We start from the raw sequence: 17,021 nt of genomic DNA, 5'->3' as shown, positions 1-17,021 counted from the left end.
ATACTTCCCAAGTATAGGGCAACTTGGTGGTGCAGTGGATAGAGCACAAGCCCTAGAGTCTGGAGGACCTGAGTTCAAATTTAGCCTTAGACACTTGACACTTAGTAACTGTGTGACTCAGGGCAATTCACTTAACTGCGATTTCCTAGCAAAACAAAAACCAGTCAGGGTCCATTTTGTTTCACTTGACATCTTTCAGTTCAGGTTTTCAGCATTCTAAAATATTGGGGAAAAGTTAAAGAATGGTGTAATCTTGAAGACGCAGGACAATATTGAGACAAATGTTTAAAATATGTGTTACTTGTTCAAATAAAGTATCTATACATGGGAAGAGAAGGGGACTTTGCAGTGAAATGCTGTCAGGGAGTTCTGTTAGTAAACAACGTTTAGTATATGTTCTTAAGTGACAGGCTTAAATAGTATTATGAGATGTGGCAGAGGTGTCTTTTGAGGAAATATGTGTTTGTAGCATATAGGCTCAAAAAAAAAAAAAAGACTGTCTTAAGATTGTGTTTTGCTATAATGACAGCTATAAAATCTATTGGAAATCCTTTAAGTGAACTATAGTTACAGTTTCATTATGGAAGATACAATTTCTTCCTTACACAAATGTCCAAGCAAAAAGCATAACCATTTTTAAATGGTGAGCCTTGATCTTTAATATAATAAACCAGCCAAATTTTTAAAAATTGTGTGATAACCTTGGTACTTTCATGCATAAGAAGCACTTTCAGTTACTGTCTAAATGGAGTGAGAGTGAAGAATCAACGTACTCTGTTTAAAGGACTTAGTTCTCTCAGTACTTCATAGGATTTTGAGCTGGAAGGACCTTAGAGATTCTTTCCATTCCATAAATGAGGTAACTGAAGACCAGGGAGGAGAGTGACTTGCTTTTGGTCAAAAGCTGGCGAGAAGGAAACTGAGACCCAAAGAAAGGACATAACTTACCCAAAATTACATAGATATTAAGTGACCAGACCCAGGTCCTTTGACTGTACATTGGTTCTTTCCATTATTTTACACCACTTGGCTTTTTTTAAACCAAATTATACATATTTTAATTAGTAGGTAAATTTTTTTTTAATTCTTTCAGCTCATTAGAAATGTGATAAATTTCCATCTTAACTGGTATGATATCTTGGGAAAATGCTAGAGTTGGAGTGGAGGATTAGATACAAACCTCAGCTCCAGTGCTAGTAATTTCCTTAATATAGAAAGCTCCCTCTCCTCATTGTAGGCAGTCACCTTCTCTGTAACTTATGGTCTTGGAGAATTGCCTGGAGCAGAGGTGTCAAACATCCTGCCAGAATATACAGTGTATATAATGCCACACAGTGTAGCTGGAACCAGATTAACATGTAATTAACAAAATACAGTAATACATAGATAATATTAATAGGGTTTTTTAAGTCAATATATGGCCTAGAGGGACTCTTACCTATGGTTTAGTGGCCTTCTCTTCTAGATGAGTTTGACACCACTGGCCTAGAGTACTAAGAGGTTATGGGACTTGACCAGGATCACCCAGTTGTTCTGTGTCTGCAACAAGACTTGAACCTGGTGTTCTTGGCTTCAGGGCCAGCTCTCTGTCTATTAAGCCATACTGCCCCATCTGCAATATGGGAATAATACTTGTATGACCACCCTACAGTACTTGGGCTATTATGTGTTGTTTCCACCATTTGAATGTAAGCTTCTTGTGGGTAGGGACTGTCCTTTCAGTTTATATTTGTATTCCCAACTCTTAGGACAGTGCCTGGTACATAAGTGTTTAATAAATGCTTGTTGATTTGACATAAAAATCCTAAAAACAAAACACCAAACTACTAAAATAAGGGGCAACTCCTGAACTAAAATATAGAGAGTCAGAGAAAGTGAGTTGGAATCCTGACCTTCTACTTGTCTATATGGCCTTGGACAAGTCACTTGATCTTCTGGGCCTGTTTCCTCTGTAAAATAAGGGTATTATTGGACTAGATGATTTAAGGTCCCTTCCAAATGTGAATGCCTTCTATGATCCTTCTGCATCTAGTTTAAAACTGTAGTACCAACTTGAAACCTAATTTCTTAATTCCTTAGAGAAAGAGAAAGACAGAGGCCTGAGACGTGATTCACCTACTGATTTTATTCAGCAAGTAGAATTTTTCTTTGGATGATGGTATCATGTTTGCCAAAAATATGTTCTTCAGGCTTGGGGGTTTTACTAGTTATTGCACAGATTAGCTGAAAGAAGTAGGGATAGCATTGTTTCCACTTTGATTGGCAGAAAACTCACTCATACAGAGCTAAAAGTCAAATTGTCAAGAGTCTCAGAACATATGATATTGCTGGCTTAACCATGTAAGCAGTCTTCAAACTACAGTACATGTTGGCTGAATATTCTGATAGTTACAGTCTCACGTTGCCCTCTCTCCATTATCTCCTATCTTTCATTTAAAAAAATATTTTAGGAGATTATGACAGTTCCTAATTCATCTAAGACAGTTGATTTCAAGCATTAACATTTAAAAAGTGAAAATGGTTTATTTACATCTCAGTCTCTTACATTTTTAGCACCTGAAGAACATCTTGAAGTACATTTTAAGTAGGAAAAGTACCACATTTGGAGTCAGAGCCTCTCAGTTGGAGGTGTGGCTTTGCTTGGCTGCAAGTGTCACCCGGGCAAATCACTTCACTCTCCGGGCTTTAGTTCCTCATCTCTAAAATGAGGGACTTCAACTACTTCAGCTCCAAACTCTCTTCTAATTCTAATCCTGTGATCCTACTGTTAGCATAAGCTCATAGAAGACAGGGAGAAAAAATAGAGAAATGTCTTATTTATAAATGCTTTAAAGCCAAACAAAAAAGTTTTTGGAAGTTTTTTTTTTTAAATCATAGCATTCTGTAAAAATATAATTCTTTAGATCTTTAGTTATTTTTTTTGTGTGTCATAATTTTGTATTTTAAAAATAACCGTTTTTAAGTGTAGGGTTGATAGCCTTTAACTCAAATTTTGCAACATGAGATTCTAACGTCAGCAAAAACTGACCTGAAAGAAAGTATTGATTCCATGTCTTATTTTATATCTAAGCAGCCAATGGCAAATGTCGTCAAAATGGAATCAGATGTTTGTAACTTAATACTTAAGAAAAATGATGAGTGTGTGTTTTTGACTTTAAGTATTCTTTTTGCTGCCTGGCTTAAGACATAAACTGATGTAAAAATAAATGACTGCTTGCATAATTTATGTAATGTCTTGCTCCTGATCCTGTTTGTATTGATTTTTCTAAAAGGCTTTTGTGGCCACAGGAACCAATCTGTCTCTCCAGTTTTTTCCGGCCAGCTGGCAGGGAGAGCAGCGACAAACACCTAGCCGGGAATATGTTGACTTGGAAAGAGAAGCAGGCAAGGTAAGAGAAATTTCTTTGCATTTTAAAACAACTAGTTGTGTGACTATAGATTGTAACTTTTTATAAGGTGATCAGGGATCTAATTACCTCATGGCATAGGCAGGCACCTTGAATGTCATTTTTGCTGCAATGAAAATGTCTTGTAACTTTCCTGTTTCCAAATGTAATCATTTGTTATAAAAACTTATAGCCTGCAAAGAATTCTGTGCTGTGCCTTCCCATACAGGTTATTAAAAACTTGGTATCTTTAAACATGTTACAAAGTTTTTCTTATTTATTAATTAGCATGTGCTTTAATAAAATTTTATAACTCTAAAATTTGAACTTGAGAAAACTATGGGGAGTTCTGTAGGCTTTGAAAAATGTTTGCTCATGTACAAGTTTTAAATGCCAATTGTTTAAACTTTGGTTCATTTTGATTTAAACAAACAGAAATGTCTGTATTGTATATGTATAAAAGAGAGTAAAAAGAATCAACTATTTTTTTCATGGTTTTAGAAAAATGTAAAAAAAAAAAAGAAATTTTAACTATCAAGTGAAAGGAGCCACTTAATACTTGCTTGGCTTCCTGTGGGTTGATACAGAAAACTTAAACACCAAGGGAAAACATGGAAAACATTGTATAAAACATAACTTTGTAATGTTTTAAACTTCTTGGTTTTCCTTCTCTTCCCCTTCTCCACCCATTTCCCCCGCCCCCTTTAATCTTAAAGAAAACTTTCAGGAAGAGACAAGTAATTTGTTTGGGACCTTAATGTTATTTTAATGGTAATAGTTGAGGTATGAGCATTGGATATGAAAATATAGATGGATATATTTTGAATAGCAAACCCCTACCTAAAATCCCTGTTAAAATTATCTCAAATGAATTTTAAACCTTAGGTTTGGTTGATCACTAATTTTGCTTCAGTGGTTGATCAATAAATTCCAGATTGTGTACCAAGAGTGTATAATTTGGTAGTTAGCATCGTGTAGATTAACCATATTAAGATTCTAGAAACCAAATTAAAATTATTCCCCAAGTAATCATTGAGCTGAGTTTGCATACAGAATTTCTCAGTTTTTCTTAGATTCAGTTTGGCCCTGTACCTTGTATTTTTTTTTTAATTCAGCGACCTAGATTAGTTTTTCTCTATAAATTTTTTATGTGTAAGAAGGCTGTCATTTTTTTTTTTTTTTTGCAAAAAGCAAAAACTTCTCAACGTTCCTTTGAGAGTATTTAAGCATTAAACTATACTAGGAAAATAATTTCTCTGCTTCTATAAATGTAAGTTATTATATAGTAATGGTCTTTTTTATTTTTTATGAAACTTTAGCTAAGTGTAGCCTGTGAGCTTTTTGTGGTTGGCAGACCAAACTGAACTTGGTTTTTAGATTTCGGGGAGAGAGAAAACATTTTACTAGTTTAGAAAAACTGAAAGATACAATAAATTTGCTTTCTTCTTTCTTCTTGTTTATGTGTTAGTGTTGTCTGTGTTGGAGAAACTTAAGTATATAATTGCTTTTTTCTTATTTCATATTACAGGTAAGAAGGGGAACTTAGATGATTTGAGTTTTGGTGTCTTTTGTTACCCTTATAAAATTGACCTTTGTTTAAAGCCTTAGTTGAAAGTTGCTTAAGTGATTTCTTATGTCATTAAGAGGTAGACAGTCTGAATTTCCTTCACATTTTTTGTCCTAATTTTAACTTAACAGATAATTTAAATAATGGGACAATTGTTAACAAACCATTCTTTTCAGTGATTTTCATTATTCTGTTTTATTTGCTACTTTAAGAAAGACATTAACCAATTTGAGGCTAAACTTTTGTAGCTTTGTATAACACTTGGGAATATTGATTATCAACCCAGAAGCACAGTTTTCCTGGACTTAAGCCATCAAGCTGTTTTCAATTATAGGAACAAAAAATGTTTTCCAAAAAATTGACGAATCTAGTTTTATAATATATTGTCATTTTTGATTACCTGTGGAAAATCCAAAAACAATTTCTCTTAGTTTTAGGATGGTATATTTGTATTTATTTATTCACTTTTTTATTTACTATGGAGTGTCTCTTCTGGACATTTTCTTCTTACCAAAAAAGAAATGAAACCATACAATAACATTTAACTTAGGAGAAGCTAGAAGGCTACATATTTTTCTTATCCTTTGTATAGACTATTAAAAGTGCAAGTGATTGTGCTCTTAGCCACCTCATTTTACATACAAACCGAGAAGACCAGAGATAGAAGGGGATTTGTCTAAGGTTAGACATTACTGTCCTCAGACTGATACAAAAGAACAGCCTAAAGTAGAGCTGGTCTTTGTCTTTAAACTCAATTAGTTCCTATTTTCCCAAGGCAGGAGTACAGTAGTTTGAGTTTTTATTTGGGGAGGAGCCTTTTCTTTCTTTTTTTTTTTTTAAACTTAAAATGTCTTTTTTTTTTACCCCAGAAACTTCTAGTCTAGAGAAAACCGGTTTAACAGAAGACTTAAGGAATTTCTAATTATACAAAGCATATATAACCAATAAGTGAAATAGCATATTTATTGCATAAATTACCTAAAATATAGTTTTCATATATAATATCTGGTTATGGCCCATATGTCTGTCATTGGTCTAGCCTGCTTAAGTTCAGGCAGGCTCATTACTAGTTTGGCCACAGGCTGTTGCCCTTTTTGTGAACTAGCCACTCTCCAAGTCTCTTCTACTCCCACCCCAATCTATGACCCCCAAGTACTCAATACCAATTTGACGATTTGGCAAATCACTTCGTTTCCCTGGGCCTCAATTTCTTCAGCTATAAAAATCCAGGGTTGGACTAAATGACTTCTTAGGCCCTGTCCAGTCCTTGATCTTCAGTCCTGTCTTTGTTAGTGAGGATATACTCATATTGACCATAGATCCTTGAAATCTTAAAGTATAGTTTGACTTTTTTCCTTAAGGAACGAGGGAGACAGATATATATGCAGGCCATTTAAAGTGACTTTGAGTTTAGATACATTTTGCTTTGAGTAGATAATATTTGTATATTTAAGCAGTTTACCAAAGTATTTTCTTTACTGAATAGATGTAGAGTATTAAACAGTAAGAATTGTTGTGTATATCATGGTGTCCTGACCTTTATAGCTTATGTAAAATTAGTTAATTTATGTTGGTTTTTTAACCTCTCATGTATCTATATTTAAATAAAGAATTGGAGTCTTACTAGGTAGAATATATTGCAATTAGTTCAGATTTCAGAAAATGGCCTGAAGTTTTTCTGTTTGTTTTCGCTATCCCTAGAGTAAATGTGTAATTGTGGAACTTGTCCATTATTCTAGAAATGTTGAAATTATTTAATTATGCTTCCAGATATGACAGGGTGAGTTTCCCAGTAGGATTGTGCTATGCTACTTGTACAAAATTAAAAGGACAGTTAGAAATGCTGTTAAATTATGTGTTTACATGTAGTTATTGTATACTTCTGAAACAAATTGCATTTAAAATATGCTTTTGTACAGATCAGCTAACACTTCTACCTTCCTTCCCCCACTATTTTGTTTACTCTTTTGTGGAATCATACCAAATATAAATAGAATGTTAAAACACTAAGTAGGAAAAAATCAGAACATTGAAAACAGATGTAATCTATATTGAAGGTAAATTCAAGTTGCTCTATCTAAATAAGCTTTTTAAAAGGATTGGTTAAAGAAATTCTGTAATGGAAGCTCCCTGGACCAATGAAATCAAGATCAGATATAAAAACTTTTTTTCCCCAAGTGTATATAGATGCTGTTGTAATTAATTAACAAAATATAACTCATTAAAACAAAAATATTGACCAGAGAATTTTAGAGGTAAAAAAGATTGTAATTTAGCCCTTTCATTTTATAGATAGTACAGTAACTTGTACTAAGTTCACACGAGTTTGCATCAAATTCAGGGTCAGAACTTAAGTCGCCTGGTTCCTGGTCCATTGCCCTTTCTACTTTGTATTAGGATAAGCAAAAAATTCTAGAAAAAAATTTCTACAGGTTTGCCTTAATAAGTAAAACTTATGACTTGCCATTTTTCTAACTGATTTAAGTTGTCCTCATTAAGGGAAGAAGCAACTATGTCTAAGGTAGTTGGGGTTTAATAGAGTAACAAATCTGATTTTTAAAAGATATATATGCAGGCCATTTAAATGGAGCAATAGGTAATGTACATAAACTGGGACTTAAATCATGCATAAAATTTTTTGATAAATAATAAATATAATATTTAATATTATTCTAATACTATATAATAATTATAACAGTAAATATAATGTGTATTATATATAACACAAAATATAAATTACATATGAATAAATCTATAAATAATATAAATATAAATGTGAAAAAACAGTTTACGTTTCTCCCAGTGTTTCTCTTAATCTGTCTTTGACATAGGAGAAAGAGCACTAAATTTTAATTTGATGGACCTGGATTCAGAGTCTAGATATTACTACCTTACCTCTCGGAGCCTCACTTTCTTCACCTATAAAATGAGGGGCTTACATGAGATAATGTTTAGGGTCTTTTTTAACTCAAATCAATAATCCATTGTTAAGCCCACAGGCTCTTCTTGACCCTATTCAGAAAATAAATGCATTGCCCTCTGTTGGCCCAAGAAGGTATTGCAGGAGCCTCATCAACAAAAAATGACCCATTCCCTCATAGGTTCATAGATTTGGACCTGGAAGGAACTCCAGAGGTCTTCTGTTTCTCATTTTACAGATAAGGAAACTTAAATGCAGAAAGTTTAAGTGACTTGTCCAAGGTTACCCCCATAGTAAGTGGCATAGCTGAAATTTAAACCCAGGGGCTATACCTTCAAACTTAGTTTCTTTTCCACTTGTACTATACATCATACTGAAAGATAAAAAGTATTTCCTGGACCTTGTGAGGTGAAGGCCTTTTGTATTTCTTTATAGGATTGTAGGAAAGAGTCTTTCCCCAAAATGAATATTGGTTCCTACCATTTGGACTGACATCTCTCCTGATTCTCATTGAACTTTTATAATTTTGGACATGTCAGATAATTATTTTTCTCCACTCCAAAACAATGAGTACCATATTTTGAATCTTCTCTTACTTAGTAGCTCTGTGACCTTGGCAAGTAACTTCTCCTGCTTGAGATTTAGTTTCCTTATCTATTAAACAGATGATTCCTAAGGTTCTACTCAATTCTAAATCCTTTGATCTTTTTGATTGGTAGAAGAGCCCTTTTCTTTGAACCCTCCCTTTTGGAACTCATAGCTGTATGTTCTCATTTGAGTCTTCTAGTTGCCATTATCTTTAGCCCAACCTGCCCTTCAAATAGATCTTCCTCTCCATATTGCCTCATGGTCCAAAATATATATTCTAGTGAGGGAAGGGGGCTTTTTTTCATCTTCAGCTCTACTCAAGCCAAACAACAATAATAATAATAGCTGTCTGTCCATACTGTGTTCCAGGCACTGTACTAATCACTTTACAATTATTTGATCCTTACAGCAATCCTGGATGCTGTTATTTTCCCTATTTTACAGTTGAGTAAACTGAAACAAACAGGTTAAGGGACTTGTTCAAGGTCATACAGCTAGTGTCTGAGGTCAGATTTTAACTCAGGTTTTCCTGACTCCAGGCCCAGCACTCTATCCACTGTACCACCTAGCTGCCCCCATAGTTATTCTTTATTAAAGAGCCAAAAGTAGAAGGAAAAGGAGTGCTTTCCTTTTTGAAGACTGATAAAGTGATTAATAATATCAAAATTTACTAATAAGAAACTGAGGTTGACCATTAACCTTTCTGGTAAACCTTGTAGTCCTGTTTATGGTAGTTTCTCATAGCAGGGTTTTGAAGAATAAACTGTCCCACCTCCAAGATTTTAAACTTTTATGCAAGATAATATGTTACAGTAGACAGACCATAGAATGTAGAATAGGGTAGAACCTGGGTTTGAATCTTTCCTCTATTGGGAAATAACTTTTTTTTTTAAAGCAATCAGGGTTAAGTAACTTGCTCAAGGTTACACGGCCAGGTGTTTCTGTGTGGGTGCTAAGTGTCTGAGCCTGGGATTTGATCCCCAGGTCATCTCAACACTGGAGCCGGAATTGGGGAATAACTTTGTGACCATACGTAAGTAATTTAACTTCATGGGGATAATAATACGGACTGTTGTATCTACCTTATGTAGTGACTGAAGATAAAATGAGACAGTGTATTGTAAACCCTATAATGTGCCACATAAAATATCATTTTAAGCATCTGACATATTAAGGCAAACTTTAAGCTCCTTTGAACTAGGGACCATGTTTTATTCATTTTAGAATCTTCTCCATTGCTTAACACAGAGGTTAGGCATTCAGCAGATATTTGTCAAATTAATGAATCATGTAAAAGTATTCAGAGTATTAACTATAATGGCATTAGGCAACTTGGCCTTTATGGAGAAAGACGGGAAGAAAGGACCTCTCTAATAGGTAGTAGTAGTATGGAGCCCTGAACTGGTGGTTCATTCTAGATTTTGATACCACTGATGAGTTATATGACCTTAGGTAACTTAGTTCATCTTAGTGACTCATTTTATAGTTTGCTTACCTATGAAATGAGGGGAATTAGAACTAGGTGAACTCTAGAGGTCTACATGGCATTAACATTCCATGATTTTGCCATATTTCATTCTTTCTGGCTTCCAAGTTCCAGGATTGAAATAAAAGAAATGTCAGTTAGATCTATGAATTAAGAGCCTCATCCATATGTATTCTATAATAATTAACCACCATTTGTTAAGAACCTACTAAGTGCCAGGCACCTGTACTAATCACTGGGGATACAAAGACAAAAGTGGGAAAAGTCTTTGCTCTCCAGGAGTTTATATTCTGAAAGGGGAGATGATCTATATGCATAGGAATATAGAGAGACAAGCATTAGCATCTTGGGGGGCATGCTCATGAGTGAAGGCTTCATGTTCAAGGTAGTTTATGAAAGGAGTTTTGGAAGAAATTGGCAATTCCAAGATGTAGACCTAAGGTGGGGATAGCATTGCAGGCATGAGGGGCCACCATTGTGGAGACATGGAGGCAGGATGCAAAGCGCTTCACAAAATGGAAAACTCTGGCTAAATGTCAGGTGGTGTTTTTAATCTGTGTAAGTTTAACATCATTTAAATAAATTTTTAGATTCTTACCTTGGCCATTGTGGAAAGAGCACTGGCTTGGACATTTTGAGTCAAAGTCCAGTTCTGCCATTCACCCATGTGACCTTAAAGAAGTTGTTTTCCCTTTCTGAGCTTCATGTGCTTCATCTTCAATAATAATAATGGCAATAGCTAACATTTATATAGTACTTACTATGCATTGTACTGAGCACTTTACACATATTATCTCATTTGATCCTCACAACCACTGTGGGAGGTAGGTGCTGTTATTATTCCCATTTTATAGCTCAGGAAACTGAGGCAAGCAGAGGTTAAGTGACTTGCCCAGGGTCCCACAATGAGTAAGTCTGAGGCCAGATTTAAACCTAGGTCTTCCTGACTCTAAACCCAGTACCCTGTTCATTACACTAAGTTTAATATTAGGGGGTGGAACTAGCTGGCTCCTAAGCATCTTGCCATCTCCAAATATAACTTCTAGCTCTGTCATTGTAGAATTATATGTTCTACAGCCAATTGTAGATTTTTTTATTATTTTTTTTAATATTAATTGAATAATTTTTTTTTTAAACTGGATCAGAGTAAGATGTATTCCATTATCTTTATGGCCTTGGCCTTGAACTTTTTTGTGAGGGAAGAATCCTATACCTGGTTTGTAGACTGGTGTTGCTATCCATCTCTGGAACAGGGTTAAACTGTGACTGAATGGGGCCAGGAGGTTTAGCTATGGAGAAAACTGCTGCTGTCAGAGTAGGATTCTCAGTGAAACACTCCCCTGTGTTCTTTGCCACCGTAACCATCTGAGTGAGGCTCTCTATCACCCAAGGCCACTGCCATTCTGAACAGATAACGAAGATAAGGAGCATTCCAGAGACCACTGCAGTCCAGATGAACCTAATTGTTCCAGGGCTGGAAGAGGGTGGCACTTTGATCAGACCTAGTCATTCTAAACCAAAAGACCACATTTAGGTATTGACATGATTGTGCCTTTGGATGGAGGGACGGAACAAGCACTTATCAAATACTCATTGTCAATCAGTCAATCATTAAACAGTTATTAAGCACCTGATATGTGCCAGGAACTTTGCTAAGTGCTTTACTAACATCGCATTATCTCATTTGATTTGAGAACAGCCTCTGCTTTTGAATCTGCGAGAATTGATAACATTTCAAAATATCAAATAGTGCACCACCATCTGGCCCAGAAAGGCCTATAGAATTACAATAACACAAGGATGAGGGAGGGTTCTGGGAGACTGGAACCTTGGAAATTAGTCTTTTATCGAAACCAAAAATCTGATCAGAGGTATGGCAATCTTAAGAGAAAACTAATCATGCAGGACCAAATTAGACAAAGCAGGGATATATACATTGAGCACCATCATTGGGGTAATATAAAAGAATAAATTGTTTTCTCCAATTTTTAGCAAGGCATAATTATTTTGATCCCTTCTTTAAACTGAGCAGTAAATAACTTTACCTTTTACAAAGCCATTGTAAAGAATACTCTTGATGGTTTTTATATCATAAGTATTGACCTTATACATGTATATAGATTCTAGGCTTATGTTATTTAGTTTGTATTATGATTTATTTGGAAGGAAGTTTTTGATTGGAATCATTGTGATTAGTGATGGTTCATTCAGTATTGGGGTTTTTTAAAATGTTGAATAAATTAAAAATATGTGTCCTGGCAAATAATTTACTTTTAACTACTTTTGCACTCAGCATCTTTGTTGAGTATTTTACATTGACTCTGATATCTTGTTTAGTCTACTAGACTGAGATTATAAATAACTTAGTCATATAATTTATTGATAACTAAAAGATACCTGAAAAGACTGTCCTCACCTTAAAGGTAAATAAATACTTAACCATCTGAATGATTTCGATTATATTTGCTTCAAGAAGACATTCAGGTACAGCAGCTAGGTAGTGAAGTAAATACAGCACTGGCTCTGGAGTCTGTAGGACTAGAGTTCAAATGCGACCTCAGACACTGGACACTAGCGGTGTGACCTTGGGCAAGTCACTTAACCCCAATTGCCTTACTTTCCCCCCCTTCAAAAAAAAAAAGACATTCAGGCCTGAAAATTTCTTCAAACTCAGTAGTTGTCTGTCCTCATACTTTGTCATCCAGTTAGTTGAGAATGTATTCCATCTGTGGAAACTAAATTTCTCTTAATAAGTGGACATGGAGAATAACCTACTATCCTTTTCATAGAAAACCCTTCACAAACTCAAAGACAGAATTCAAATCATGCTTAAATTAAGCCTTTTCTTCCTTGGACTACAGTTCCTTTGACCTTTCCTCATAGGACCTATTGCTAAGTGTTTGTTATTGCAAAAGAATGTAAATGGTTATTATAGTTTGCTGGAAGCCATTAGTCTTGTGTGACCAGCTTAGTGACTCTGTGCGTCTTGTGTTTATTCCCATCCTCAGTGGGATTTGAGGATTCTGTACTTTGGGAGGATTTTGAGTTAACTGTTAGTGTATTTTTTAGCTCATGCATAGTGTGTGCTTTTTAGTTAATGTGTTACATTTTTTCCTTTATAAGACTAAGAAATGTGAAGTAGGAAATTTTAAAGACCAAGAAAATAACCTTCACGTAAATACAATGTGATATTTGAATGAGCACAGCTTCAACTCTGATGACTTGGATCACCAGAGTGAGAGATTAAAATTTTGCTTTTTATAGGCATGTATTTCTCCTTGTAATTGTATAGCTAAATAATATCAAGAGCAAATATTCATCCACAAAATTTGTGGCATTATACTGTCCTCAGTTTGATCATCTGAACATTTTTTTGTTTCTGTACTTCTTTGTATCATTACTCAGGGGGCTACAGTATAAAATATCAAAGCTCAAATTTATAAAACTTATAATGAATGGGAACATAATCCTGTTTTTAATAGTCTTCTCCAACAATTGGCTTTGCTTCTTCTGGAACATTTACAGTAATTTGCCTGCAGGATCTTTGTCCCAGAATAAATATTGTTTCTGTTTATATGCCACCCACAATCTGGCAGGGTATAACCAGGCCACTTGGATGTTAGCCCCAAGAAATCCCTAGTCAAACTCCAAGTTCTTTTCTTGTTAGCCTAGGTATGTCAAATAAAAATGTGCATTTCAGGAATAAGATCCTTCCCAAGTCATTTTAATCACTATTAGTCACATTGTACTAAGAGCTGATTAATAGCAACACATTTATATAATGCTGTAAAGGTTACAGAGGTGTCTTTGTTGTTGTTGCTCTTCAAAGAGGACCGTGACACCAGGAAGATCACGTCATGACTTGTAGGTGAATTGGATTTAAGTGAGGAGGGCTGTACAGAGTTACCAACCTCACTTTCTCCTGCTGAGCCACTTGGGTCCAATGGCAAGATATAGATCAGGATGACTAGAGATGGCCTCACAAAGGTTACAGAGTACTTTATATACACATATATAAAGTACACACACTCATATATACACATATAATTTATTTTTAGTTTTCAACATTCACTTCCATAACATTTTGAATTTTAAATTTCTTCCCCACCTTTCCTCCTACCCAAGATGGCATGCAGTCTTATATAGGCTCTACTTACACATGCATATTAAATGTGTTTTCACATTAGTCATGATGTAAAGAAGGATTAGAACTAGTGAGAGGAACCATGAGAAAGAAGAAATAAAACAAAATAACAACCAAAAAGGAGAGCAAATAGTATGCTTCCATCTGCATTCAGACTTCAGAGTTCTTTCTCTGGATGTGTATAGCATTTTCCATCATGAGTCTTTTGGAGTTGTCTTAGATCCTTGCATTACTGAGAAGAGCTAAGTCTGTCAAAGTCAGTCATTATACAATGTGGCTGTTACTGTGTACAATGTTCTCCTGGCTTCACTCAGCATCAGTTCATATAAGTCTTTCCAGGTTTTTCTGAAGTCAGCCTGCACCTCATTTCTTATAGCACAGCAGTATTTCATTACACTCACATATCAAAACTCATTCAGCCATTCCCCAATTGATGAACATCCCCTCCATTTCCAGTTCTTTGCCATCACAAAAAGAACTATGATATATGTTTTTGTACATGTGGGTCCTTTTCTCATTTTTATAATATCTTTGGTATACAGACCTAGAAGTGGTATTGCTAGGTCAAAGGCTATGCACAGTTTTATAGCCATTTGGGCATAGTTCTAAATTGCTCTCCAGAATGGTTGGATCAGTTCACAACTCCATCCAAAATGTATTATTGTTTCAATTTTCCCCAACATTTATCATTTTCCTGTCTTTTCATGTTAGCCATTCTAGGTGTGATGTGGTACCTCAGAGTTGGTTTGATTTGCATTTCTCTAATCAGTAGTGATTTAGAGCATTTTTCATATGACTATAGATAGCTTTAATATTTCTGCCTGTTCATATTCTTTGACCATTTATCAATTGGAGGGTGACTTGTATTCTTATAAATTGGACTTGGATCTCTATATGTTTTAGAAATGAGACCTTTTTTGGAGACATTCCCTTCTAATCTTGGCTTTGTGCAAAATCTTTTCAATTTAATATAATAAAATCATCCATTTTGCATTTCATAATGTTCTCTATTCCTTGTTTGGCCATAAGTTCTTCCTTTTTCCATAGATCTGACAGGTAAACTATTCCTAGTTTGCTTACAGTATCAGACTTTGTATCTAAATCATGTACCCATTTTGACTTTATCTTGGTATAGAGTGTAAGATGTTGTTCTGTGCCTAGTTTCTGCCATACTATTTTCCAGTTTTCCTAGCAGTTTTTGTTAAATCATGAGTTCTTATCCCAGAAGCTAGAGTCTTTGGACTTGTCAAATAGTAGATTACTATAGTCATTGACTGTTGTGTCTTTTGTGTCTAACTTATTCTGCTGATCCACCATTCTGTTTCTTAACCAGTACCAAGTAGTTTTGATGATTGAGTAGATTTTATGCTGTTTTATAATACAATTTAAGATTTGATACAGCTAGGCTACCTTTCTTTGCATTTCTTTTCATTAATTCCCTTGATATTCTGGACCTTTTGTTCTTCCAGATGAGTTTTGTTATTGTTTTTTCTAGTTCTATAAAATAATTTTTTGGTAGTTTGATGGGTATGGCACCAAATAAGTAATTTAATTTAGGTAGAATTGTCATTTTTATTCTATTAGGTAGGGTTACCCATGAGCAACTGATGTTTTTCCAGTTATTTAGATCTAACTTTGTGTGAAAAGTGTTTTGTAATTGTGTTCATATAGTTCCTGGGTTTGTTTTGGCAGGTAGGCTTCCAAATATTTTGTAATGTCTACAGAGTACCTTTTTTTTTTCACCACTCCTATATGAGGTAGATGATAACAAATATCCCCATTATTTAGAAAAAGGGACTGAGGCTCCAAGAAATTAGGTGACTTCTCAGTGGTCACACAGCAAGTGGCTGAAATGGGCCTGTTCTCCTAACCATGCACAAGGATCTTTGCCCTCAACCATCCTGCCTTTCTGTAATTCTCCTAAAATGGAAAGGTGTTAGTGTATACATGTATTAAAAATGTTTCCTTTTTTTTTTTTTCTAAAATCTGTGCCAAGCACTACAATTAGGTTCTTGGCTCTACCATTTATTTTCCTTGTGAGGTTGGGCAAACCATTCAGCTTCTCTCTATTGTTTATCTGTAAAATAATGATAAAGTACTTGAAATGTCTATGTTAGTGTTAACAGAGCTATAAAAGTGTACACTCTTATCAGTGCATTAGTAGATGAAATTAATTTTGGAAAGGCCACTTTGACAATGGAGTCAAATGTCTGAATATTTAAGGAAATACATTTTACTATTCAAGTTATGTGGAAACAACAGAGTGAGAGGAATGATTTGTAATTAGCATGTCTAACTTTGTTTGGCTGATGACAATAGTACAAATAGTATTTCTAAAGTGCTTAACAATAGGTTGTCCCTAAAGTAGATAACTTTTTCTTTGATAATTTTGTATACCTATTAATTTGCTTTAGTAAACAATTTATGTATGAATGTAAAAAAACTTACGAATGTAAAAAACCTTATTTCTTTTAGCACAAAGGTAAATTTTAGCCCAGACTTTCCAAATTGCATATGGCAAATTCCAAATTGGCAAATTCTAAATTAATGAGTTTTCTAGCCAGATCATCTTATGCTCCAAAATATTTTTAAAATCTGATTCTGAAAACATTATCCCAATGACAGAATGTTCTAAGAAAGATATTTTTATCTGGTAAATTTGATATGTCCTAATTTCTTTCTTTTTCCTACCTTCTCCACTTATAGAAAATCACTTCATTTTATAGACATTATAAAAGCCAGTCTTAACCTTAGCATCTGTAATGTAATGCCAAAAGAAGGCAACTTCCCAGGTTCAAAATACCAGCATAGGTGCTCTCTATTTTATTCAGTAACAAACCCAGAACAGAGAAGATCAAAACATGACATCATTCAAAATACAGCATTTACTAAATGTGATTAAATAATCTCCACTACCCCACCCCAGGACC

General features: G+C 34.7%; 1 protein-coding gene across 9 annotated transcripts in view; it reads left to right on the top strand.

Moving 5' to 3' along the window:
- The window catches only part of CBFB (core-binding factor subunit beta), a 97,778-nt gene that overhangs the window by 5,251 nt on the left and 75,506 nt on the right, over nt 1-17,021 (top strand). For all 9 annotated transcript variants that reach the window (XM_069085789.1, XM_069085795.1, XM_069085796.1 and 6 more), the window contains exon 3: nt 3,273-3,389. In XM_069085789.1, coding sequence (XP_068941890.1) covers nt 3,273-3,389 — 117 coding nt within the window. The remainder of the gene's footprint in view (nt 1-3,272; nt 3,390-17,021) is intronic.

This window comes from Petaurus breviceps, unplaced genomic scaffold (genome assembly GCF_028583685.1).
Source record: "Petaurus breviceps papuanus isolate PSGF00001 unplaced genomic scaffold, PetGlider_PUasm1.0 176, whole genome shotgun sequence".
Lineage (NCBI taxonomy): Eukaryota > Metazoa > Chordata > Mammalia > Diprotodontia > Petauridae > Petaurus > Petaurus breviceps.
The sequence above is the reverse complement of the archived record's forward strand: the minus strand, read 5'-3'. Positions and strand labels throughout refer to the sequence as shown.